The sequence below is a fragment of the Malaya genurostris genome, chromosome 2 (assembly GCF_030247185.1).
Source record: "Malaya genurostris strain Urasoe2022 chromosome 2, Malgen_1.1, whole genome shotgun sequence".
Classification (NCBI taxonomy): Eukaryota; Metazoa; Arthropoda; class Insecta; order Diptera; family Culicidae; genus Malaya; species Malaya genurostris.
In genome coordinates, this window is record NC_080571.1 from 180,306,588 (window position 1) to 180,334,364 (window position 27,777).

Below are 27,777 nucleotides of genomic sequence, written 5' to 3' on the forward strand. Positions count from 1 at the left end.
GTCACTCACTTTTCTCGGAGATGGCAAAACCGAATTTCATAAACTTAGATAAAAATGAAAGGTCTCATGGCCCCATATTGAGTTCCTGAATTTCATTTAGATCCGTCTCCCGGTTTTGGAACTACAGGGTGATATACACCAACATTGTGAAAATAAAGTCACTCACTTTTATCGGAGATGGCAGAACCGATTTTCACAAACTGAGATTCAAATAAAAGGTCTCATAATTCCATACAAAGTTCCACAATTTTATTTGGATCCAACTTCCGGATCCGGAATTACAGGGTGATATGCACCATAATGTGGAAATAATGCGTTAAAAATGTAAAAAAAATGTTACTCATTTTTCTCGGAGATGGCTAAACTGATTTTGACAAACTTAGACAAAACATAAAGGTCTCATGATCCTATAAAAAGTTCCTGAATTTCATTTGGATTCGTCTTCCGGTTCCAGAACTACAGGGTGATATGCACCAAAATTTTGAAAATAAAGTCTCTCACTATTATCGGAGATGGCAGAATCGATTTTCACAAACTGAGATTTAAATCAAAGGTCTAATGATTCCATACAAAGTTTAACAATTTCCGTTTCCGAAATTACAGTTTGGTATGCACCAAAAATGTGGAAATAATGCCTTAAAAATGTGAAAAAAATGTCACTCACTTTTCTAGGAGATTGCTAAACCGATTTCCACAAACTTCCAATTTTTATTCGGCTTAAACCCTTGCTTCCGGAGGTAGGACGCTTAGTGTAAAAATGTCAGTTTGAAATTTTTTTTTCATAAGCTACCTCTTTATATTTGCTAGCTAATTTCCCTAGTTTGCCGACCATGAGAGTCTGTAACCAAATAAATCAACCATTTATAATCCCATAGAAGATCTGCTGAATTTTATTCAAGCTCGACTACTAGTACATTTTCTTCCAAAATTCAAATCTTGAATCGTAAATAAATTGGTAGGTCATATTAGTGTATGGTTGAATGAACCGAATGTCACAATGCCTATATCCAGCTTTTGGTTGCGGAAGTACCAACAGTAGTAATTAAATGTAATAAAATGTAGCTCACTTCACTTTCTCACACATGATTAAATAGATTTTATAGAACTTAAATTGAAATGTAGTATATCAAGGTAGAAGTATTATGCAACAGAAATCTTCAAAACTATTTCCTAAACTTTTTGCCTTTCTCATATAGAAAGGTTATGCAATCACTGTGAAAACCGACTTGTTAACCGAGGCCCGGAGGGCTGAGTGTCATATACCACTCGACTCAGTTCGTCAAGTACGCAAAAGGTCTGTGTGTGTGTGTGTGTATGTGTGTATCTTTTCTCGGAGATGGCTGAACCGATTTTCACAAACTTAGCTTCAAATAAAAGGTCTTGTGGTCCCATACAAAATTCCTGAATATTATTTGGATTCGACTTCCGGTTCCGGAATTAGGCGAAAAATGGTGAAAATAAGTGCACTAACTTTTCTCAGAGATGGCTGAACCGATTTTCACAAACTTAGATTCAAATGAAAGGTCTTGAGGTCCCATAACAAATTCCTGAATATTATTTGGATCCGACTTCCGGTTTGGGAGTTATGGGGTAAAATGTGCAAAAAAAAGAAAATATGTTTTCTAACTTTTCTCATAGATGGCGCGACCGATTTCCACAAACTTAGATTTAAACGAAAGGTCTTATAGTTCCATAGATCGCTATTGAATTTTATTTCGATCCGACTTTCGGTTCCTGAATTACAAGGCAATATGTGCAAATCTATGAGAAAATGTGCAATCGATTTTCTCGGAAATTTCTTAACCGATTTTTATGGTCTTGGAATTGTTTAAAAACTACAAGGATCAGCCCCATGGGGTTGTTCGAGCCGTTGATGTGGAACAAGGCAAACAAAATTTCTAATGATCTACAATCAAAAAGTTCAATCAATCCGAATCAACACCGAACATCATTTGTCTTGATTTGCATTTGTTTTATGACCGACGAAATTACACCATTATCCCAAATGCATGCAATTATATCTTTGTACATACTTGCGATTTCGATAATTAAGCTTCTCTTCGCCAAGCTTGTGTTCAAGTTTTTTATGCAAGCAGTTTTTTTAGCGTTAAGTTTTTCTACCATTCTGCGATTTCGGTTGAAGCGATAAACTATTTTTCATTATCAATCGAGTTCATCTAATATAAATTAGAAATTAATCTTAAGCACTCAAAATTTATCCAGGGGTAGTTTTCAATTTCTCATGGGGAAACGACATAACATGGAATTCCGAGCTTGCATGACATAAGATCAGAGTATACCAATTAAGGGCTGACGCAAGTGTGTTTTAGGGCGTTTTAAAGGGCTTTTTAACGCTTCAAATCTGATTTTCTCAGAAACGGTGACGAATATAAAAAAAACCCAACAGACAATCTCTAAGAAATTTAGTTTAGATTATTCTGTGAGAATTTCAGAATGATTGTTTGACTTTAGCGATTGGGAAAGTCTTTTTTCTGAAGGAAGAGTTGCATAGCTGAAAACGGTAACTTTCAACTTGTTCATTGAAAATCTCGCCTTCAAAAGCATGGATCAAAAATCTATCTTGACAATGTCTAGATAATTTAGTTTAGATGCGATTAGTGCATAAAATCATATATGTTGTCGCGATGAAAATTAAGTGAAAGTTATTTTTGTGGAGGTAAGTCGATTTCTATGTCGGCGCCATTTTAGTTCCCAGGTAACGTAACGAAACATGAGAGAGAAATAAAATCGGCTCATCAAGACTGCCAAACAAGCGGTAGCTTTATTGGATTTTATGTGATGTAGTCAAACTTGTAACCGAAAATATCAAAACTTTCTTGGCCACCCGGCCACATCGAGAGTCATTTTACACATTTACGAGAGAGCATGAAGAGAAATGTAATACGCACAGCGAGCGACACGGTTTTACGCTAACAACTGGCATCAGCCCTTAAAGCTTCAAATCGTTTTATGGCACGTTTTTGTCTTGCTGTCTAGCAACAACCTATCTCTAGCATGCTAAGAATAGGACTGAAACGTTAGCTTTAATTTCGCTTCTATTTATAGATTCGCGTGCTTCCAACAGCTTCGCTTTTGCATCGATTGACCAATCAGAGCGATGCTCTCTCTTTGATACATCGCTTACTCCTTCAAAACCGTCGACTATGGCAGGGAAATCCGGTATGCTGGAATTTTTTTGCAGACAAAATAGGACACTGCTAGCTATTAATCAACATTTCAATGATATACAATTCAAAATACATGGCTATGAACATTCAAATCAATACGTAGAAATATTTCCTATCAAATGATGAAATAATATTAATAATTGATACAAAACAGACTGAGCTGTAAGTGTTTAAAACCTGACCACATTTCTACGTGTAGTTTTTGATTTGCACCCCTAATAAAGATGTGTTCCACATCAAAAGTCTCCACAAAGATGATCCAGATCCGATTTCCGGTTCCGGAATTACAGTGCAATTAGTAAAAATTTTCAATTTCGTGTGTATTTTTTTTTCTCGAGCGGTGACGACACGAGATGCACATTTTTATAAAATTTATTGGTAAATTCATCTAGTTGGCAGACCTTGTTAGTTGGTGGGTATATAAATCTACTTTGAGACTACTATTGTCCGGTTTCTGTTTCCAAACGCACCGGTAATAGTGAAGAAAAGCTCCAAACCTGGAACTCATTTCGATTTCGCATCAACGGTTAAACCGATTTTCACAAATCATTATTCAAATTAAAGCTCTCAGTGTCTTAAAAGATACTGTGCAATTTCATCTAGATTCGACTTCCGGTTCCGAAATTATAGGCAATGAGTATTAAAACTTTCATACTGTCATACAAAATTATGCAAAATCGGCACGTGCTGGTACGGAAGAAGAAGAAAACGCATCCGCCTAACACACAGCGTGCTTTGTTAAATTTTATTGCCACATTTAAATCTATATTAACTTGACATAGCTGTTTACAAATCGAAAAGGTGATGGTAGTTTTGGATTTTACTCAAGTTTAAAAAAACCTTGTCAGAATATAGTTAATATAAGAAAGGCATCATCATACCACTAGGTGGATTAAAACAGGTTTTTAATTGTAGTATTTCTGGGAATTTCTGCTGTAATATACAGGAGAAAATGAAAATGAGAAACGCATCATTACACCACTTGTTGGATTAAAACAGATCTTATTTACTGTGAATCAAAACATTTGCTTTTTTCCCCCCCTGGTTTAAAGGTTACTTAAAGTTTAAAATCGAATTATACAGTTGATACAGATAATCAAAACATGAAAATATATATCTATGACGATTATCGGTATTATAATAGAGTAAATATTAAAGTTGATTTGCAAAACAACAATTGACTTATTATTTTTAACAAATTATATCACCAATATTGTACTTGAATACAATACGCTTATGGATAACCTCACATAATTTATGAAAAATGCATGTTTTTATAACCCAGTTATTATATTTTTAATCTCTTTCCAACTGTCTTAAATATTCATTAGTTTCCTGGTCACTTAACGTTTATCGTGGTTTGATATGAAAAAAAAATCTCACGATGGGATAACTAACAATTTTGAAAAAATAGTTTTCATTTGATTAAAAAAAATTGATAATTTCGTCGAAGCTATAGATTACGAGTTGCAATTGTTCATAAATAATGTTGCTTAGAATACATACGCATTTTTCAAAAATTAGTCATGAGTGAAAAAAAATCTCGAGACTATTGAAATGACACATGCAAAGTTTCATGTAAATGGAATGGTGTTGTGCCAGAATGTTACCATTTATGGACGGTTCAGCTCAGAATTGCTCCATACGTGATTGAACTGCAGCTTTTTAGAATATATTCGCCATTACTTTCAGCAGCACAGTATTTGGTGAAATCGTCATAAACTGATATCTCACTATTCCGAAAATCTAACAGAGATAAAATAAAAAAATATAATTAGTTTTATTGCACTAAGAAGTACATAACATGTTTTTAGAATACAATTTCAAACGCCGTTTTGAAGTTGATTGTCAGCTACATTACGCTGTACTTTTTAAGATTTTTAAAATATATGGATGGGTATAACATCATTCAATATATGGATGGGTATAATATCAAATCATTCGAAAAACCATGCGTCTCCATCAAATTATAATCCGATGGAGTCGCATGGTATTTAGTTCTATAATCGTACACCTTCAGAACTAAATAGGGTAACGGCTCCCTTCATTACTTTGAACATGAATAATATTTTAAAACCTACCTGTACCAAACTGTGAAATGTTTTAAAATGATTATAGAAGCTATTGTTACACTTTCCTATTGAAAGAAATGGTTTTAAGTTCTTCGGTTATCGTTTTTTTCATTTCAAATAAACTCACTTTACAATTTAGGACATATTTTCGTCTCAAGATTTACAGTTCGTCATGTTTCTGATTATCTACTAATCGATTCGTCTCAAAACATGATCACTTTTTCGCACAATCACACTACCATTGAATGCTGGATGACTTCATAATTAGTAATGTTCACTTGCTACTTGTTTAATTAACGATTTAATACTTCAAAAACTACCCGACAAACAATAAAAGTCTTTAAAAATATGAGATGAAAGTTTTTCACTTAGTTCACTTGATTGCGCTTTGTTTTCATCTCATTTGGTTTCGCAAAGTTGCCAAGTTATCTCATAATGTTACAAATCAAAAATTGTTTTTCTTCTTCAAAATCTCATCAAAAAGTATGTTTTTTGGTATCCGTGACATTAGTTTAATTATATTATTGATATTAATATTTCAATAAAACTGTTTTGGCTTCGAATATTACCAGGAATAGCATGTTAAATACTAATGAAAAAACCATTGTGGCAAATCTAGTAGCACTGGTTTCATTCCGCTATACGTCAACATAACGCTGTGAAGTGTGTGTGTTTCATCGGCTGTGCACAGAGATGCCAGATATTTTTTCATAGAAAATATGTATTACGTTGCATAGAAACTCTATATCTGGTCTATCTGTTTTCACTAATAAAATGATGTTAAATCTGTTTTCACTAATAAAATCTGTTAACATCATTTTATTAGTGAAAACAGATAGACCAGATATAGACTTTCTATGCAACGTAAAACATATTCTATGAAGATATCTGGCTTCAAATAGTTCAAATTGGTTCCAAATTTTAATATAAATGTTTGTCAGTGTTCATAATCAATTATCTACATAAAAGATTTCCACTTTAACATGTGATTTATCCGTTGATTAATAAACTTTTAAAGAATCATCGCAATCAAATACTAATAGATACTCAGAGAGAACCTAGGTCTAATTTTTTACTTCTTTTTTTCTATGAACCTGTACAAATCTGTATTAAATTTAGGAAATCTTTACAAAAGCGGTACTTTGGTTTAAACCAGTATGCGAACGCAAAAATCTATACAATACATATAAATCTGTATAAATGGCATCTCTGGCTCTACACTTTGTTTTAAGAAGGGCTAATGAATAAATAGTAACAATCACAGTTTTGTTTTTATTTAAAGTTCACCAATTTAACTTTTCAGTAAAATTTTAAATTTAAAGCGAAAGGTAACGGAAACGACTGAAAAATTTTTAAACGTTGAAATGATTTCCAACTGGTTCTAAAAATATCGTATATTGTCTCATAGTTGGCATTAGGCCGTTTTTAAGAAGAATTCTGACATTTTGAACCTGAGAGTGTAATAGTGGAATATTTCGTTTTGATTGCTGTCGCCATTGCTAATTTATAGGTTGAAAAAAGGATCAACTATAGGATGGATAAAAATTCATTGAGATGAAATTAGGAGCAGAGTAGTGAACATTTCATAAGTGTTTCATGCTGTTTTATGAACATTATTTTGATTTCCAAGGAATGTGAATCAAATCTCAATGTGGAGCAAGGCGAATGAAGCAGTAATATGAAATAGTTATAGTGATTTTAGTAGCTAAATCGAGGTTCGAAGGCGACTTCCTTACAAATGAGATGAAATAGGGAGCCCTTACCATATCATGCATTTCTATCTATAACTTGAGTTCAGGGCTTGAGTATCGACGTAATTAAAAATGATAAGGGGTGTAGCCGGGTTTTCATATAAGACTGCCCCCAAACAGAAAACAAATTGATATACGCTGTTTGAAAGGGTTTATATTGTAGATGATTTTCCCAAAATTTCAACCCCCCAGCTGCCATATTGGTGGAGTCAGGGAGGTTCTCCTGATTTTCATTTTATTCAAAATTTTCAAAAACCTCTTTAGCAAAAAAATTGATAAAAATCAAGAATATTCTAGAAATTATGGAAAACTTTCTGATTTTTTTCAGAATTTTTCAAAATGCATTTCATGTGAAAACAAATGTTCAAAATTTTCGAATTTTTTATAATCGCACTTACAATTTTGGTACCACTCTAGATTTTACATAAAAAATAAATGATTTAAAATCATACATCATCATACATTACGCTGTATTTTTTCAGATTTTTAATAAATGTGGACGGATATAATATTAGACTTTAAAAAAATCTTTCGGAAAACCATGCGTATGCATCAAATTGTCATCATCCGATGGAGACGCATGGTATTTAGTTCTAAAATCATATAGCACATGCCCTTAGAACTAAATACCATGCGTTTTCATCTACAACTTAAGCTCAGGGCTTGAGTATATACGTAATTAATATTGATTAAAGAATTTTATTCCTTATGTTATTTACACACGCCTGGGTCGATTTACCAAGCAATGATGTAGGGAATGCATTAGTGAACATGTGTGCCCGTGGACGGTTGTAATTCGTTTCTAACTTGCGGTATAGTCTGGAGGTTTCGAGGCTAGCTATTAGTAGTCCTAAGAAATACTATAAACCAGATAGAAATCAAGTAGAAGCGCCTGCAACAAGTATCGAAGACCCAAAAAGAACATATTAATTCGCATCGTCGATTTTCTATCTATTTTTTCAGTGTTTTGCTATTTTCTGAAGAGGACCTCTTTATTAAACAGTTTCGGGAAATCGTATTGTTTTATTGCTTTAATCGAAATATGTATTAACTAAGAATGAATGAGAAACTAAGCTATGTATAAAAATTGAATTTTAAACGCTTTCGGAAATATATTTCATCGAATTTACTTGCACTTAGTGGTCTTTCTCTGTTGTTTCGTGGGGTACTTTTCTCACGTATCAGCTCAAGCCCGTTTATTATGTATCTAGAAGTCATCTCCATACAGCTCAGACTATGACCACTCTTTACCTCCATTTGATCGATCCACTTTGCTCGCTATGCTTCTCTTTTTCTTGAGCCTTCCGAATCATGCGTTTGGTATCTAAAAAAAGAACTAAAATTTTTATTGTCCTTTAGATTTTTTACTTAATATAGTTATTTTTGGATTTGAATACAATAAATGTAAAATAAATGTAAAACTGCTTATCAGTTCATAAATAAAAACTTAAAATTGTATATTAAAACCTAAATATGTGTCAATTCATTAGTTCTGATTCATGTTTCTCGCACTGGTCCTTCCTTATGAAAATTCTTTCTTAAGCCCTGACCTCAAGTTGTAGATGGAAACGTATGGTGTTTAGTTCTAAGGGCATGTGATATATGATTTTAGAACTAAACACTATGCGATTTATGGGGACGCATGGTTTTTCGAATGATTTATTTTTTTAAAGTCTGATATTATACCCGTTCACATTTTTTAAAAATCTGAAAAAATTACAGCATAATGTACTCATAAATGATTTATTTTTTGATGTAAAATCTAGAGTGGTACCAAAATTTGAAGTGCATTTAAAAAAATTTGAAAATTTTGAACATATTTTTTCACAAGAAATACATTTTGAAAAATTCTAAAAAAAAATCAGAAAGGTTTCCCATAATTCCGTAAATATTCCTGATTTTTTACAATTTTCTTGCTAAAGAGGTTTTTGAAAAATTTAAATAAAATGAAAATTTTGGGAAAATCATCTCCAATATAAATCTTTTTAAACAGCGTTGTTCTCGATCGGAATTTAGATGAATGTCTTGAAACACTTTAACGTCCATTAATTTTGCTGATCAGGATCTGGAATGGTATGGTCGCACTTGCCCATTGGGCATTCATGTTCACTTTCGTATAAATTGAACCCTTCATTACTGAGAAAAAATGCACTTAACTGGCTTTAAACTTTATTTGCTCTGCTATCTATGTGAACGAGATAAACAGACGTGATGCGATGGAATGTTGGAACTGAACTAACTGCTAACCTAGCAGACTGGCCGCTGCAACGGTTCAGTGGTGAATATAGCGCACGATCATGCCCGATCTATTACTACCTGTGATAAAAGAGATTGAGAGATACATACTACGAGACGATTGTTTGGATCTCATCTGGGTTGCTAAGTTAGTGCTTTCCTAAACATGCCGGCGCCTTGAAACCGACGGCGTTTCAATTATTATTTGGCATAACCGACACAGAACTTTCCTAGCTTCTTATATCTTCTATTTACTTTTACAATTACTGATAATATGGATTCAATTTCACTTTTCGAGCTGCTTCAATACTGGACGTAGATGTTACCGAGTTCATTCAGTAGGTTTCTTCCTTCAGTGATTCTGGATTGATTATTGAATTAGTCTTCTGCTGATGATTCTCGTGTAATATTATTGCTTGCATCGGGCGATGCTAGTAACTTCTTTCCTTCCTTCATGTGATACCTGTGCATATCTTTTGATTGGTTGTTGATGATTTCCTCAGAATGGATGTAGTATTTTGACAAGAAATTTTGTAAAACCGGAACAACTTTCCCACACAAGCTTTTTTGGCGCTTGCTAATGCTTCACGAAGAGGATACTTGTGTGATGTGTTTTTCATCTTGCTCGTAGGTTCGGTGATTTCAACTGAAGAGACGGGATGATCAGGCCCAAACTCAGATGATTATCCGAAACTGAATGGAGGTGACACCATGGCTGAGCTCCAAACAAGAAATAATGATAAACAATGAAATTATAAATCTCAACCAACATGACTAAATTATTTCTTTTTCCTTCACCAGTGAACAAAATGTGAGATGCATGTACAAATGAGATGATTCCTTTTTCCAAATGATGTAGTGTAGATGACCTTAACGATGATTTCAGACCCGGGGACCCGAGACAGGAAATCCTATGGCTGAAAAATATTCCATGATTTTTTTCAATGTAATGATAAACAAAAACTTAACTGGACTGCGAAGGCACTCACTAAGGAGTCCTCCGCACCGATGTAACAGTAGAATTAGTTTCCATCTGTTGATGGTGGTTTGACGTTGTCTCGTATCGGTAGAACGCAAAGTTTGGAGATCCCCCGATCAAAGCAACCGTCCTTCGTGCGCACACTGACGACGCAAATGTTTCCGTTAGTTCCGTAGAAAACCTTTACAACACGTCCTAGATTCCATCTTTGTGGTGGGGCATTTTCATCCTTTAGTAATACCATCGTTCCTTTTGCGACATTGTCTCTTTGCTTAGTCTATCTGGTGCGATTGTGCAGATCAGATAATTATTGAGTACTCCACTTTTTCCACATTTGTTGATTTAAACTCTGCGCACGCTGCCACATGGACATCCTGTTTGTTGGCATATCCTGAAGATTTGGTTCTGGAATCGCAGTCAATGGACGATGCACTAAGAAATGCTCTGGAGTGAGCGCTTCAAAGTCCTTCGGATCACTACTGACCGATGTTAGTGGACGCGAATTGAGAATGGCCTCGATCTGTGCTAAAACTGTTAGCATTTCATCGATGTTCAGAGTTGTTAAGCCAATTGTTTTCTTGAAATGATTTTTGAACGATTTTACTTGAGCTTCCCATAACCCACCAAAGTTGGGTGTACGTGGCAGAATCTTTGGCAACAGTACCTTGAAATTGCTGTACGTGAAATAGAAGAAATAGTTTTTTGAGCTCTCTTTTGGCACCGATGAATGTTGTTGCGTTATCGCACATTATCAGTTGCGGTTTTCCTCGGCGATCTACAATTCGCTTCAGTGCTGCTAGGCAGCCTTGAGTAGTTAGATCGGCGACGAGCTCTAAGTGAACTACACTCACTGCCAAGCATACAAATATTGTTACGTAACTCTTCACCGGGCTAGTCCGACGGTTGGGATAACTGATAAGAAATGAACCGCAATAATCCACCCCTACCTTCAGGAATGGTGATGATGGGGTAACACGTTCGGATGGTAAATCTGCCATTAGTTGCTCTAGAGCCTTTGGTCTTCGCCTGAAACATGGTATGCAATCATGACTAAGTTATGAATCTCAATTGGCCAAAACCTTTCCCGCACTAAAGCAATAAGCAACTGTTATCCTGCGTGGAAGAAACGAAGATGGTAGTGTCTCACAATTTGCATTGCAAAGAGATGTCTTCCGTCTAGGATAAATGGATGCTTCCTGGAGACTGATATTGGCGCGTGATGAAGCCGTCTGCCAAAACACATAATGCCCTCAGGAAACAGACATGGGTATTTTGGATTTGAACTCTGCAGAAAACACTTTTGTTGCGAAAGCCGAACAAGAACTAGTACTGCTTGCTCTAATTCATTATGCAATATACTTTCTGTTTTTCTGTACGCTCTGTTACAACCTTGTGCATTGAATCGGAAGCATCGGAGTTCAAGAATTGCACTAGGTGGAATAGCTTGTGAGGGAAACGGCGACGAAGGTCGCTCTTCTAACAACGTCGGTCTTCTGGTTTGGACTCAACAGTCGTTGGCCAGTATTGTCTGGCTTGCGATAGCCAAGATGGACCATTGGACCAGAGAGACTTGTACTGTAGTTGGGCTGGAGAGATTTCGCACGAAATAAGATCTACCGGATTTTCAATACCCGGGACATGATTCCAGATGCTGTTCTTGGTAAGGTGGAAGAATATGGATGGTTGGTAGATGTAACAGTTCCGTTACCGATGCCTTGCACCCTCAAGTACGAAGGTGATTCCCTGAATTTCAGTCTGTTCGAAAAACTAGTAGTCATGTAACAGAACTCGGAGCAAGAATTTAATAACGTTCTGGCGAATGAAGAATGTCCAAACTGATCCTCCACTCGAATAATCGCGGTGGACATGAGAATCTTTGTAGGTGTTGCTTGTGTAACAGCATTAAAGGTAGCTTTGGTCTGTGGTGGGTTCTGAGTGAGTGGTTTAAGAGCCGTTACGGATTACAGGATTTGAGTTTGTAGCCTTTGTTTGAGTGGGTGTTTGAGTGAGTTGATGTTGTATTTGACTTTGTGGATTTGATTTAGTTTGTTGCGATTTTGGGTCTGCTGTGTGTGGTCCAACTTGCGCTGATGGAGCGGGAGATTTAACTGGACGAGTGCCACCAATTGTGCTTTCATAGTGCAGCAAAGTATGATGTTTATCACCGCACCGGTTACAGGATCCTCTCGAACAACTATCAGCATAATGTCCTGATGACAAACAATTCCGACACAATCTCTTTCGATTCACATCCTCCACACGTTGAGCCACCGTCATCATCTTGAACTTGTTACAGCTAAACACTAGGTGAAATGATTCTCCACAACATAAACACTTTTTTAATTGACCAATTGACCAAAAAGCCATCTATTTATTTGAAACAACATTAACTGGTCGCATCCGCATCAAATAAACACTGTGCATTGGTCACGCAAAAACGCAATTAAGGTTTCATATGATGGCACTTTCTTGGAGTTGTGATGGGTTTCCCACTGTCGAATGGTAACTGTATCTAGACGAGAACACACCATATGTGCAAGTAACGTTTACTAGTTTGCAGGATTCTCGCCTATCTTTGCTAGCATTTGAAGATTACGATCAAACTCACTGATCAGATTATTGAGTACATCGCAGCTTTCTTTTCGCTTTGGCTGAATCGAAAATAAGGCATCCAAATGGGCAATTTTTCCTCTAGCATCTTCCATTCGCTGAAAGCTCTACGGAACAAATCTCCTGAAATGCTTCACCTGTCACTGAGGAACGCAAATAAATAAACTTGTCGATATCCTAAAGTTGACGATTATTGTGAATCAAACTTTGAAACGAATCCCGGAAAGTCTTTTAACTTTCCACCAAACGATGGAAGCTTTATATTCGGCAGTTTTACTCGGGATATTGGAACAGTAGCATCTTCGTTAGCAATAGTCTGTCTTGCTGGTAAAGATGTCCTAGCTCGCAACATAATCAGAGAGTGCTTGATTTCAAAATATTCTTCCTCCACAATCCATATAGCTTCATCGTATTCATCCTCTTGCTGGATTGCAAATGACTAAGCGTTCAAATCGTTGTTCAGCTGATTCTTTTAAATCAGGCGTTTCATCTTCTTCGTCTATAATCAATCAAACGAACATCGAATTGTTTCTCATGCACTTCTTTGCGAAATCCTTAGACGAACTTTGCTATCGCCTTTATAAACGTTCGCAACTGCCGCTCCTGTTTTTTTGTGCTCCTTCATCCATGGTTATGTTACACTTCAATTATTCGCACTGGTTTGTAGTATTGCTAATGTCTCACGTAAAACTATATTCTGCATACTTATCAATATAAGAGAAATACTGCAAACATCACCGTTAATTTTCACACTTGTTTATCCGAAACTTGAACACTACTAAATGAATTCACCGATATGACGGTAATTTCTAGCTTTCGATTGACTAGTGACCAAATGGATTGACCCAACAACTTAAAATATGAAGACACAGTCAAAATGAAGGACCAATGTTCTAGATCGGAATTTAGATGAATGTCTTGAATCACTTTAACGTCCATTAATTTTGCTGATCAGGATCTGGAATGGTATGGTCGCACTTGCCCATTGGGCATTCATGTCCCCACTCAGTGATTACGGATATTTCGGAATCCGTAAAGGAAATGTCACACTTTCGTATAAATTAAACACTTTATTACTGAGAAAAAAATGCACTTAACTGACTTTAAACTTTATTTCCTCTGCTATCTATGTGAACAGACGTAATACGACGGAATGTTGGAACTGAGCTAACTGCTAACCTAGCAGACTGGTGAATATAGCACACGATCATGCCCGATCGATTACTACCTGTGATAAGAGAGATTGAAAGATACATACTACGATTGTGTGGATCATATCTGGGTTGCTAAGTTAGTGCTTTCCTAATCGAGCGTATATCATTTTTTTTCTGTTTGAAGGCAGTTTTTGTATGCAAACCCGTTTACACCCTTTATTTGATGCGGGTGCGACCAATTAATGTTGTTTCAAACAAAGAGATGGCTTTTTGGTCAATTGCTTTCTCGTCAAAACATTTATTTTTCGTTAAAGGCCAACGTTTCGAAAGTTATACCTTCATCTTCAAGGCAAAATGACTACAAAAAATATATGTAGTCGTTTTGCCCTGAAGATGAAGGTATATTTTTACCAAAAAGCCTTCTCTTTATTTGAAATAATGATGAAGGAATTTCATTGCTTAGGCTATTTACACACGCCCGCATGCATCAATGAACATGTGAGCCAGCGAACGATTATAATTCATAAGGAACGACCAGTGAGGGGAACATGAATCAGAACTGATGAATTGACAAATATTTGTTCTGCCTTTCTCATATAGGAAGGCTATACAATCACTGCAAGAACCGAATTTTGAACCGAGGCCCGAAGGGCCGGATGTCTTACACCGTTCGATTCGGCTCGACGAGCTGAGCATATGTGTGTGTGTATGTGTGTGAAAAATATTGTCACTCAGTCACAAACTTAGATTCAAATGAAAGGTCTCACGGTCCCGTATAAAGTTTCTGAATTTCATTTGGACCCGACTTCCGGTTCCGGTTCGCGTGATATGTACAAAAAATGTGAAAATAATATCACTCACTTTTCTCGGAGATGGCTAAATTGATTTTCACAAACTTGAATTTAAATGAAAGGTCTTATGGTCGCATACAAAGTTCCTGAATTTCATTTGGATCCGACTTCCGGTTCCGGAATTACAGGGTGTTTGATATGATGTAACCAACTGTAGGGAAAGAAGGTCGAACCCACAAAAGAATTTTCGTGCAGTTATGATAAATCACACATACTATTTTAAAGAATAGCGTGATAGGGGCCACTGATCATTGCTGCCTTCACTTGATATTGGGTTGCGAGAAAATACAGTTCGTTCTAAACCGCTGCAAATATCTTTGGTTTTTAAAGATAACGCGAGTGTTTAAATCATTGGTCATCGTCTTCCTACAAGTTGATCCTCGATCAAGGTTGATTACAACATCTTTTGGTGCCGTGACCAGGATCATCGTGCACGCAATCTTTGGAGCAAGGCACCATTACAATCGCTACAGACGCGATCAAGACGGCTCATCCGAACACGCCATCTTACTGGCGGTAATTGCAAGACAATAGTGCTTTGTTAGTGCGGATAATTGATCAATGTCAATTATCCGCACTAACAAAGCACTATTGTCTTGCAATTACCGCCAGGCCTATTACAATAGGCAAGCGGTGAGTAGCACACCAACGCCTTGCCGGCTGCCCACGGGTACACTTTAGATTTTCCTTTTCTTCATTTCACTCGAGGTTCAGTAAACTCAGTCATTGGTTCTTCAAAATCACTGGAACGCTATTTGTGTGTAACAACTACGGATTTCCTTTTCACAACTTACGATTACGGCATGGATTAACATTGGATCATCATTAGAACTTATCGGCCAGGTTCGGGATCGCAATACGGCAACGAAATCGATTGGCTGCTGATTAAAATTTACAGTATACAAGGCATTGCAAACCTTTCCATAGGTGAGTGCATCTCCAATAATCTTCCATTATCGCAATCAGCGCTACCGGGTCTATTTCTTGATAGGATTCGCTACGTTTCAATCAACCTGATTACGTGGGCATGGATCAATCATCGTCGGCCGAAATGAGACGAAAGCAATTGCTGGCACTAAGAAGGACTACCTTGTTAGCGTCGCTTGGCCGTGCGGAAACTTTTTTGCATCGGCATGAGGTGGAACGGGACGGCTTCGAGGTATACATACGCTTGGAAAACCTCGAGGAAGTTTGGCGGGAACTATGCGAAATTCAGACCGAAATTGAGGAGAACGAAACTAGCAATGAAGGTATGTTTCTAAATCTTCGCTATCGATCATCCTTTGAAAATAAATACTTCAAAATAAAAGCTGGCATGAGATCTAAACTTACTCTTCAAATTTCTTCATCTGGCAACCTCCTTCCTACTAACCCTCAACCAACCAACACGATCAAAGCGCTGAAACTACCAACTATTTCTCTACCTGATTTCGCTGGTGATTACATGGATTGGTTAGCATTCCATGATTTCTTGCATTAATCCATTCGAATCCTGATTTGCCCGAAATGCAAAAATTTCATTATTTGCGAGCTGCACTCAAAGGCGAGGCAAGTCAAATCATCGAATCAATCGGAATAAGTGCAGCGAACTATCATTTAGCATGGCAATCATTGGTTAATCGTTACGCAAACGAATACCTGCTAAAGAAGCGTCATTTGCAAGCTTTAATTGACATCCCCGGAATTAAAATGGCAACTTCCTCTTCATTGCATGCATTGGTTGATGAGTTTGAAAGACACATTAAAACATTAAAACAGTTGAATGAGCCCACCGATTCGTGGAGTACGATACTGGAGCACCTTCTATGTATCCGATTGCACGAGGCCACACTCAAAGCCTGGGAGGATCATGCGTCCACCATAGATGATCCATCATACAAGAATCTAGTGAAATTTCTGCAACGAAGAATGTTCAATCTGATTCCTCGAGCTCACTGACTCGCGAATGGTCATCCATATTTCATCGAATGCAACCGCCGCTGTGAATCAGTCATCTGATATATGCGCGATGTGCGATCAACCGCACCCCTTACTGAAATGTTTCAAATTTTCAAGTCTCTCACTACAGGACCGACTCAATTTTGTCAACACTCGTCGTTTGTGCTCAAACTGCCTACGAAACAATCATTTTTTGCTACATCCAGGTTTTATAGATAATGATCCAGTTAATACGCATATAGCTACCATCAATCAGACACCTATATCAGAACCTGAGAGCACAAATCCCGTGCTGTCAGCTGACATATCACTGGAGTCATTAAGGGTTAGCTGGTCTTCCTTTAACGTAGCAGGAAAAAACGTGTTCATGTTAACAGCCCTAGTAATTGTCTTCGATAAGTTTGGCGAACAACGTTTAGCTCGAGTGCTACTGGATAGCGCATCTCAACCTAACTTAATAACAGAACGCTTAGCAAAGCAATTAGGTTTGCAACGATCACGAACAAATGTGATCATTAATGGAGTTGGAGGACAACCTCAGAGGGCCAGAGAATCTGTTTTGGTTCACCTTCAATCTAGAAAAACTGATTTTACGTTAGACGTTGACTGTCTCATAATCAACAAAATTACGTCGCCATTACCGTCTAATGACATACCGATTGATGAATGGAAATTGCCAACAAATTTGTTCCTAGCTGATCCGACCTTCAACAAGTGCGGAGATATCGATATGATTATCGGGAACGAACATTTCTTCACTTGCTTTACCAAGTCGTCAAAAATGCAAATATGCAAGTCACTACCACTGCTAGTCGAAAGCTCCTTCGGATGGCTTGTATCGGGTGTAGCCAACACAGAGAAACAACCCTTCACTAGCGGTGTTTTAGCAATTTCACTCCAACCTTTATAAGAGAGCATTGAACGATTTTGGGAAATCGAGAAACTATCGAAGCAACCCAATTATTCCGTCGATGAAAAGCAATGTGAGCAGTTATATTCCACTACGACCGTCCGAGACTCAACAGGTAGATACATGGTACGCACTCCTCGCCGTTTCAATTTCGATGAATTGCTTGATGAAACAAAAACAATGGCTTTACGGCGTTTTTATCTGCTCGAAAGAAAACTCAACCAGAACAGAAAGCTGAAGGATGAGTACCATAAATTCATAACGGAATATATCGCTCTGGGTCACATGAGATAGTAGAGGTTAGAACACACCCGTCCAATCGATGCTGTTTTCTCCCTCATCATGCTGTAACAAAAGAAGCTAGTACTACCACCAAAGTACAAGTCGTTTTCGATGGATCAGCAAATACCACTACAGGAAAATCGCTAAATGATGCGTTGCTTGTCGGACCTGTAGTGCAAGACGAATTACTGGCCATTGTTCTCCGGTTTCGAATGTTCCCCATAGCGATAGTTGCGGCCATCGAGAAAATGTACCGTCAGATTTTGATTCACCCTGACGACACACCGCTGCAACGCATTGTATGGCGATTTCGAGAAACTGATCCTGTTTTGGAATATAAGTTATTGACGGTCACTTACGGGCTAGGTCCGTCATCTTTCCTAGCCATTCGCACGTTGAAGCAACTTGCCCTTGATGAAGGTCACAAACATGCACTAGGTGGGCCAGCTCTACTAAAAGACTTCTACGTAGACGATTTCATAGGCGGTGCCGAATGGATCGACGAAGCTATACAGTTAAAAAATGAACTAAGAGAACTACTTAGTAGTGGTGGTTTTCAATTACGTAAATGGGCTTCTAATGAAATTATGGTCCTAGACAGTCTGCCACGAGATCAATTTAACACACAGTCTGTTATGCAATTTGAATCCGACAATTCGATAAAGACGCTCGGAATCATTTGGAACCCGAAAAGTGATATACTCTGTTTCAGTCACACTATACGACCGCAGAATGGGAACCCCACCAAACGCTCAATCTTATCAGACATTTCACAGCTGTTTGATCCTTTAGGATTAACACTCCAAATACCAAGCCCGAAAAAAAGTTGGAACGGTAACTTTGAGCTGTCATAGCTCAGCTGTTTTTCAACGGATCTCAATAAATTTTACACCCTAGAATTTTGTACAGTTCGTAGATTATTTTAGGTATATTATTATTGACAATCGGTTAGGAAAAATCATTGAAAACGTGATTTTTCCCGTTCCAGGTTTTTTTCAGGTGCAAAAAATGCCCTATCTGCTATCTAATTTTGTTTCCTTTGGCATCAACGTCGCGACTGAAAGTCGAGAGCTCCAACTTTATCGCGTCATAACTTTGTTGATAGTCAACCGATTTTCAAAATTTGTTCACCATTGGAATGGTACTAGTTTCAGAAATAGAATGCACTAAATCATACGTAAAATAGAGATGTCTACCTAAAGTTATAGAGAAAACTGTAAACAGAAAACCACAAAAAGATGGGATTTTTTACAATGGTCGTAAATATCTCTGAATTCAAAGCGATGACCTATATGTTTTTATACATCATTGGATTGCTAATAAAACCAGTTACAAATAGGGCTAAACTAGCAGTTTCTACATATTTAAAAAAATATAAAAATAAATGACAAACACTAAAAAATTTCAAATTTTAGTTATTTTTACAAAATGCTTAGAATTTAAAGCGGTGACATACACTTTTTATACATTTAATTATTGTTATAAATACTCACGATTATTTATAACAAATTAAACTCAATGTTCTGAAGGATAATCTAAAAACAAACGGCATAAACACAGAAATTTTCAAAACCGAGTGTCATATTCCATTCGGCTCAGTTCCTCGAGTACGCAAAATGTCTGTATGTGTGTATGTGTGTGTGTATGTATGTAAGTATGTATCATTTTTTGTACTCACTTTTCTCAGAGATGGCTGAACCGATTTTCAAAAACTTATATTCAAATGGAAGGTCTTGTAACCCCGTATAAAGTTCCTGAATTTAATTCGAATCCGAATTCCGGTTCCGGAATTACAGGATGATATGTGCAAAAAAATGAAAATAAGTGCACTAACTTTTCTCAGAGATAGCTGAACCGATTCTCACAAACTTAGATTCAAATAAAAGGTATAAATGTCTTATACAAAGTTCCTGAATTTCATTTCGATTCAACTTCCGGTTCCGAAATTACAAACTGATTAGTATAAAAATTACAATTTCAAATTATTTCATCACTTTGCCTCAGAGATTTCGAGGCAGATTTAAACAAAATTAGGTTCAAATGAAAGGTCTCATAGTCCTATATAATACTCCAAAGTTCCATCAGAATGCGACTTCCGGTTCCGGAATTATAGGGTGAAGTCTGTTGAAAATTAATACAGTCACACGAAACAAAAAAACATAAATAAAATTCTAGACCTCGTGACTATTCAAATCGGTAGTAATTATCAGTGGACAAATAAAATAAACCAGTTCTGGCTATCCTGATTCCTGGTTTCCGATTCCGAAAGCACCGGAAAAAGTGGTCATTTATTCCAAAATGGATCTCACTCATTTTCCTCTGCTATGGATTGACAAATTTTCACAAATGAATATAAGTTCAAATGAAAAGTCTCGTGGTCCTATATTGAATTCCTGAATTTCAGCCGACACCAATTCCGGACAACCGGTTGCGGAACTACACGGTATAGATTATTAAAATATTTATACCATTACTAAAAGTGCTAAGTGAAACACGTTAACTAATTTCTAAACTTACCTCAAAACTAGTCCAATCGATAGTCATCATCAGTAGACGGCCAGCCAAACAAGTTGATGTCGGCTTTTCTGATTCCCGGTTTTCGATTAACGACCGGATATCGTGACTAGACTCGGAAATGGATCCCAGTCACTTTTCTCGAACCGACTTCGATTGTACCGGTTCCCGGACTCCTGTTTCGGAAGTATCTGCAATAGTGGAACTCACTTCGTTTTCTCAGAAATGGTCTTATCGATCTGAGAACTGCTTTACTCTGTAGGTTATACTAGTTGATGATGAGAAAGGCATCATTATACCACTAGGTGGATTAAAACAGGTTTTTGCTTGTGCGTTTAAAGACCAACCAACTCAAAGTATCAAAAAAGGCAAACTAATATTTTTCACAATTCTGTATTTTAGGCAATATATTTCCGCTGATAGGAATTGAATGTATTTCTACCAATTTTTTTAGTTGTTTTGAGAAAGCTGTCCATATCGAGCTTGTACGGGATCTGTCCACTCAAACATTCCTCTCAGCACTAAAACGATTCGTTTCGCGACGTGGACGACCAGCGCATATTTACACGGATAACGGGAAAAATTTCGAAGGTGCCAAAAATATCTTGGAGGATATTCAACGCATTTTGTCTGATGAAATGTTAGATTCCTGGTGCAGCGACGAAGGGATAACGTGGCATCTTAGCCCTCCTAAAGTGCCACACTTTGGCGGCTTGTAGGAAGCTGCAGTCAAAGCGGCGAAGAAGCAGCTATATCGGCAACTTGCCAGCTCGCAGTTATCCTTTGAAAATCTGTCCACTGTGCTCGCGCAAATTGAAGGAAGTATGAACTCGCGTCCACTGGTTCCTTTATCGGAAGATCCAAACGATGTAGCATGGATAACACCGGCACATTTCTTAATCGGTTCTACTCTGCATGCGGTACCGGAGCTGGATTTAGGCAAAGACATCATATTAACAAGATATCCAGCTCTCACATTTCCCGAACAAATAATTGGCAACAACATTTCTTGCGAGCATGTCGCCCTCAGGTGAGTCCGCATCGAATCTCATACATAGAAGTAGGGGAGAGAAATGTCAAATTCGTACGCGCCAAAATAGCAGGGCTGCGCACCCATACAATTGACATGACATGTTGAATGAGACGCCGTGCGATGGCGTTGCTGAACTGAAGATTGAGATCGCTCCAAGCTGACAGGGTCTGATTTAGGAAACATACCGATCAGCAGACTGGATCACATTCAAAAGTTGCAACGTATCCACCAACAATTCTGGCAGCAGTGGCAGACTGAGTACTTGCAGGAACTCCAAAGGGACAATTCTGTTTCCAATCCAAATTTCGAAATCCAGCCCGGTCGCCTTGTTGTAGTGATGGATGAGTTTTTAACTCCAACCAAATGGCCGCTAGCTCGCATAGTCTCAGTACATCCAGGTGCTCACAAACTGACCAGAGTAGTGGATCTCAAGACTGTGCGCGGTATAATCAGACGTCCAATAACAAAAATCTGTCTTCTCCCGTTCGATACAACAGAGCCACCGATCGCTAATCAAAACAACGTCATCGAAATGTCAACGGAATCGCAAACCATGAAGCAAGATTGAAAAGGTGGTCACCTGCTCACTAGAGTAAAATACACGGTGGGTTAGAACTACTCCAATAGTTGCAAAGTTTAGTAGAATTTAGTATTTTGTAATTATAATTTGTGTAAGAGAGTTAGATTTGAAATAATTATTTCAAGGTGGCGGCGATGTTTGATATGATGTAACCAACAGTAGGGAAAGAAGGTCGAACCCACATAAGAATTTTCGTGCAGTTCTGATAACTCACACATATTATTTTAAAGAATAGCGTGATAGGGGCCACTGATCATTGCTGCCTTCACTTGATATTGGGTTGCGAGAAAATACAGTTCGTTCTAAACTGCTGCAAATATATTTGGTCTTTAAAATTAACGCGAGTGTTTAAATCATTGGTCATCGTCTTCCTACAAGTTGATCCTCGATCAAGATTGATTACAACACAGGTTCATATGCACCAAAAATAAGAAAAAAATGTCGCTCACTTTTCTCAGAGATGGCTAAACCGATTTTCACAAATTCGAAATGAAAGGCCTTATGGTCCCATACAAAGTTCCGGAATTTCATTCGGATCCGACTTTCGCTTCCGGAATTACAGGGTGATATGCACCGAAAATGTGAAAGCAATGCCTTAAAAATATGAAAATAATGTCACTCACTTTTCTCGGAGATGCTCTAACAGATTTTCACAAACTAAGATTCAAATCAAAGGTCTCACGGTCCCATACAAAAATCCTGAATTTTATTTGGATCCGACTACCAGTTCCAGAATTACAGGGTGATATGCACCAAAAATGTGAAAATATTATTATTATTATATCGTTTATTTACCCCCGGTTTTAACCTAATAATGGTCGTTCACCGGGTATGTATCAGATTGGGGTAGGGGTTTGGGGGTGGCTGGGAGATATAAGGTGGGGCATTTCGGGGAAAGGGGGGGGGAGTTTTTACATAGAGTCAGTAATAATGGTTACAATTCATGGTATCGGTTCATATGTCTTAGATTGTGATAGATAGAGAAAGAGAGAAGATAGGGATAAGCTTAAGAATGTGAAAATAATGTTCCACACTTTTCTCGGAGATGACTGAACCGATTTTCACAAACTTAGATTCATATAAAAGGTCATATGGTCCCATACAAAGTTCCGGAATTTTATTTGGATCTAACTTCCGGTTCCGGAATTTTATTTGGATCTAACTTCCGGTTCCGGAATTACAGGGTGATATGCATAAAAAAATGTGAAAATAATGCACAAAACATGTGAAAATTATGTCACTCACTTTTCTCGAAGATGGGGTGCTCAGTATGAAAACTTCAATTTCAAGAATGCTTTCTTAAGCTACCTTTAGCTATTTTTCCTAGTTTGCAGACCATGGGACTCTGTAACCAAATAAACCATTGATAGTCTCATAAATGATTTGCTGAATTTTATCAAGTCCGACCACCGATACATTTTTTTTTGCAAAATTCAAATCTTCATAGAGAATCGTAAAAAAATGTGCGGGTCATATTAGTGCATGGTTGAATGAACCGACTGTCACTAAACTGATATGTTTTTTTTCGGTTCCGGAAGTACCGACAATAATAATTAAAATGGAGCTCAATTTACTTTCTCACATATAATTGCATAGATTTTCACTAACTTAAATTCAAATGTAGTGTATTAATTATTATTATATTACTCAACAGAAATCTTCAAAACTATTTTCTGAACTTTTTTAAATTGCAGCATTTTGGGATATTTCTGCTGTAATACATAAGAAAAACCCTTCTTAATCCACCTAGTGGTGTGATAATGCCTTTCTCTTCTTTCATAACAGTCTCATGAAAATGTATTTCATAATTTTATTAAATGATTTCGGATACTAATTTCGAAACTAATTGATTCAGATTGATTCGAGTAGTTCACAAAAGCATGCTTCAGTGTTTATGTCACACAGTCAGCATCATTTTCCAAATTAGTGCTTGACATTTGCGTTGCCTATTTGTAATCAGTGATGCTAATCTAAAAAACCCTTCTTTATCCACCTAGTGGTGTAATAATGCCTTTCTCTTCTTTCATAACAGTCTCATGAAAATGTATTTCATAATTTTATTGAATGATTTCGGATACTAATTTCGAAACTAATTGATTCAGATTGATTCGAGTAGTTCGCAAAAGCATGCTTCAGTGTTTATGTCACACAGTCAGCATCAATTTTTCCAAATTAGTGCTTGACATTTGCGTTGCCTATTTGTAATCAGTGATGCTAATCTAAAAAAAGCCTTCTTAGTCCACTTAGTGGAATTTTCATATATCTTGAAAAATCACCATAGGGGGAAGTACATGAATTTTTCGAAATCGAAAAAAAATTTTTGATGCCAAAAAGCTTAGAATTGCACGAAACGTCGAGATTTAGTGTCATCTCGAAAAAAAAACTTTTTGAAAAAGTCAACTTTTTGGGACTTAGAAAAAATATGAAACTTTCCCAGAAAGTTGATTTTTTCAAAAAAAAATTTTTTTGAGATGACACTAAATTTCGATGTTTTATGCAGTTTTAAGAGTTTCGGCATCAAAAAATTTTTTCGATTTTGGAAATTTCATGTACTCCCCCCTACGGTGCTTTTTCAAGATCGAAAATTGTCAAACCTTTACCACCGGGCAGCACCCCTTAAGCTTTAGGTCAAATTTTGCATGAAGGCTTTTTTCGAGGTGCTTAAACTTTTGAGCACTAGAACTTAACGAAAATAGAGGTGATCCCAAAATTTTGGCACCCTTATATATATATATATATATATATATATATATATATATATATATATATATATATATATATATATATATATATATATATATATATATATATATATATATAAGAGCGGTAAAATCATCGTGTTTTGTCGGTTACGTCACTTATGCCATCATATATCTGGAACCAAAAGTCACAACCATTTGATCTTCGAACTTGATCAATGGCCCGATAGTAGCTTTCGAACGAGCCCAAGTTTGTTAAAATCGGATCAGCCATCTCTGAGAAAATTGAGCGCGTTCAAATACAACGCTTTTTGTCGGTTACGTCACTTATACAATCATATCTCCGGAACCAAAAGTCACAGCCATTTGCTCTTCGAACTTGATCAATGGTCCGACAGTAGCTTTCAAACGAGCCCAAGTTTGTTAAAATCGGTTCAGCCATCTCTGAGAAAATTGAGCGCGTTCAAATACAACGCTTTTTGTCGGTTACGTCACTTATACAATCATATCTCCGGAACCAAAAGTCACAGCCATTTGATCTTCGAACTTGATCAATGGCCCGACAGTAGCTTTCAAACGAGCCCGAGTTTGTTCAAATCGGTTCAGCCATCTCTGAGAAAATTGAGCGCGTTCAAATATCTTCGAAAAGTGCACACACACACACAGACATTTTCCGATCTCGACGAACTGAGTCGAATGATATATTATACTATGGGTCTTCGAGGCTCCGTTCGAAAGTCGGTTTTTCCAGCAATTCTAATACCTTTCTATAGAGAAAGGCAAAAATGGAAAGCAGAAAATCAGTATTACACCACTAGGTGGATTAAAACAGTTTTTTTTAAAATATACTGAACTGAAAAGTAGTTTTGTAGCATTTATTGTTTTCAAATCAATATAAGTTCACATTAGTTACTTTAATCATTCATTTTTGATATATTTAGTGACAGTGCCGTAGTGAGGGTGAGGCGAGTGAGGCGGCCGCCTCGGGCGCCATCATCCATGGGGCGCCAAAACATGATGGATTTGGTGAAAATTAGTTGTATTGGTAGTTTATCAAGAAATTAATTCTTTACGAGTTTTTCCGGGAAACCCATTTAAATTAACGATTTATTAATTTTTAGTTTGACGTAAAGCCGCCATGACTATGTTCAGTTTTTGCAATGACTGAGCGGAAATATATATTGGAGAAGCCAAGTAAAAGAAAAACTAACAGAAAAGATGAATTTTTGGAAAAAGATACGCTCAGAGACAGGACTCGAACCTGCGTTCTTATGCATTCCGTGCATACGCGCTACCATTTCGCCACTCTGATCTTGTTTTAGCCACTGCAAAACTCGAAACAGACACAGTAGCAACGTACATCGAACATGGTCTACATCCTGGCCGTCTCACCCGACCGATATCTCACATCCAAACATCTTCTCTGTTCATCAAACACTAGTCCTCTCGCTTTATATACCTATTTCTCCGATCAAGCATTGAGTAGGAGAGTGTATTTATAATCGCTTGTCACCTTCTTAATGGTGCCAGTCGCTGGCTGGACATCGTCAGCGACAGACCCCTATGAAGGTTGTATTGATTGTCTGCCCTTTCCTACCAGAAGCAGATTGTTACGGAAAATCAAACCGCAATTGTTTTTAACGATTTATTAATTTTTAGTTTGACGTAAAGCCGCCATGACTATGTTCAGTGTTTGCAATGACTGAGCGGAAATATATATTGGAGAAGCCAAGTGAAAGAAAAACTAACAGAAAAGATGAATTTTTGGAAAAAGATACGCTCAGAGACAGGACTCGAACCTGCGTTCTTATGCATTCCGTGCATACGCGCTACCATTTCGCCACTCTGATATTGTTTTAGCCACTGCAAAACTCGAAACAGACACAGTAGCAACGTACATCGAACATGGTCTACATCCTGGCCGTCTCACCCGACCGATATCTCACATCCAAACATCTTCTCTGTTCATCAAACACTAGTCCTCTCGCTTTATATACCTATTTCTCCGATCAAGCATTGAGTAGGAGAGTGTATTTATAATCGCTTGTCAAAGTAAAGTAAAGTAAAGTAAAGTAAAGTAAAGTAAAGTAAAGTAAAGTAAAGTAAAGTAAAGTAAAGTAAAGTAAAGTAAAGTAAAGTAAAGTAAAGTAAAGTAAAGTAAAGTAAAGTAAAGTAAAGTAAAGTAAAGTAAAGTAAAGTAAAGTAAAGTAAAGTAAAGTAAAGTAAAGTAAAGTAAAGTAAAGTAAAGTAAAGTAAAGTAAAGTAAAGTAAAGTAAAGTAAAGTAAAGTAAAGTAAAGTAAAGTAAAGTAAAGTAAAGTAAAGTAAAGTAAAGTAAAGTAAAGTAAAGTAAAGTAAAGTAAAGTAAAGTAAAGTAAAGTAAAGTAAAGTAAAGTAAAGTAAAGTAAAGTAAAGTAAAGTAAAGTAAAGTAAAGTAAAGTAAAGTAAAGTAAAGTAAAGTAAAGTAAAGTAAAGTAAAGTAAAGTAAAGTAAAGTAAAGTAAAGTAAAGTAAAGTAAAGTAAAGTAAAGTAAAGTAAAGTAAAGTAAAGTAAAGTAAAGTAAAGTAAAGTAAAGTAAAGTAAAGTAAAGTAAAGTAAAGTAAAGTAAAGTAAAGTAAAGTAAAGTAAAGTAAAGTAAAGTAAAGTAAAGTAAAGTAAAGTAAAGTAAAGTAAAGTAAAGTAAAGTAAAGTAAAGTAAAGTAAAGTAAAGTAAAGTAAAGTAAAGTAAAGTAAAGTAAAGTAAAGTAAAGTAAAGTAAAGTAAAGTAAAGTAAAGTAAAGTAAAGTAAAGTAAAGTAAAGTAAAGTAAAGTAAAGTAAAGTAAAGTAAAGTAAAGTAAAGTAAAGTAAAGTAAAGTAAAGTAAAGTAAAGTAAAGTAAAGTAAAGTAAAGTAAAGTAAAGTAAAGTAAAGTAAAGTAAAGTAAAGTAAAGTAAAGTAAAGTAAAGTAAAGTAAAGTAAAGTAAAGTAAAGTAAAGTAAAGTAA

At 36.6% G+C, this 27,777-nt stretch overlaps 1 protein-coding gene across 2 annotated transcripts in view; it reads right to left on the minus strand.

Annotated features, from left to right (window-relative positions):
- Nucleotides 1-4,676: 4,676 nt before the first annotated feature.
- The window catches only part of LOC131432575 (cartilage oligomeric matrix protein), a 1,247,904-nt gene continuing 1,224,803 nt past the window's right edge, over nt 4,677-27,777 (minus strand). The window contains exon 18 of one of the 2 annotated variants that reach the window (XM_058598920.1): nt 4,677-4,934. In XM_058598920.1, the coding sequence (XP_058454903.1) occupies nt 4,813-4,934 (122 nt within the window). In that variant the 3' untranslated portion in view covers nt 4,677-4,812. The remainder of the gene's footprint in view (nt 4,935-27,777) is intronic. The other variant, XM_058598918.1, reaches the window with a different exon arrangement.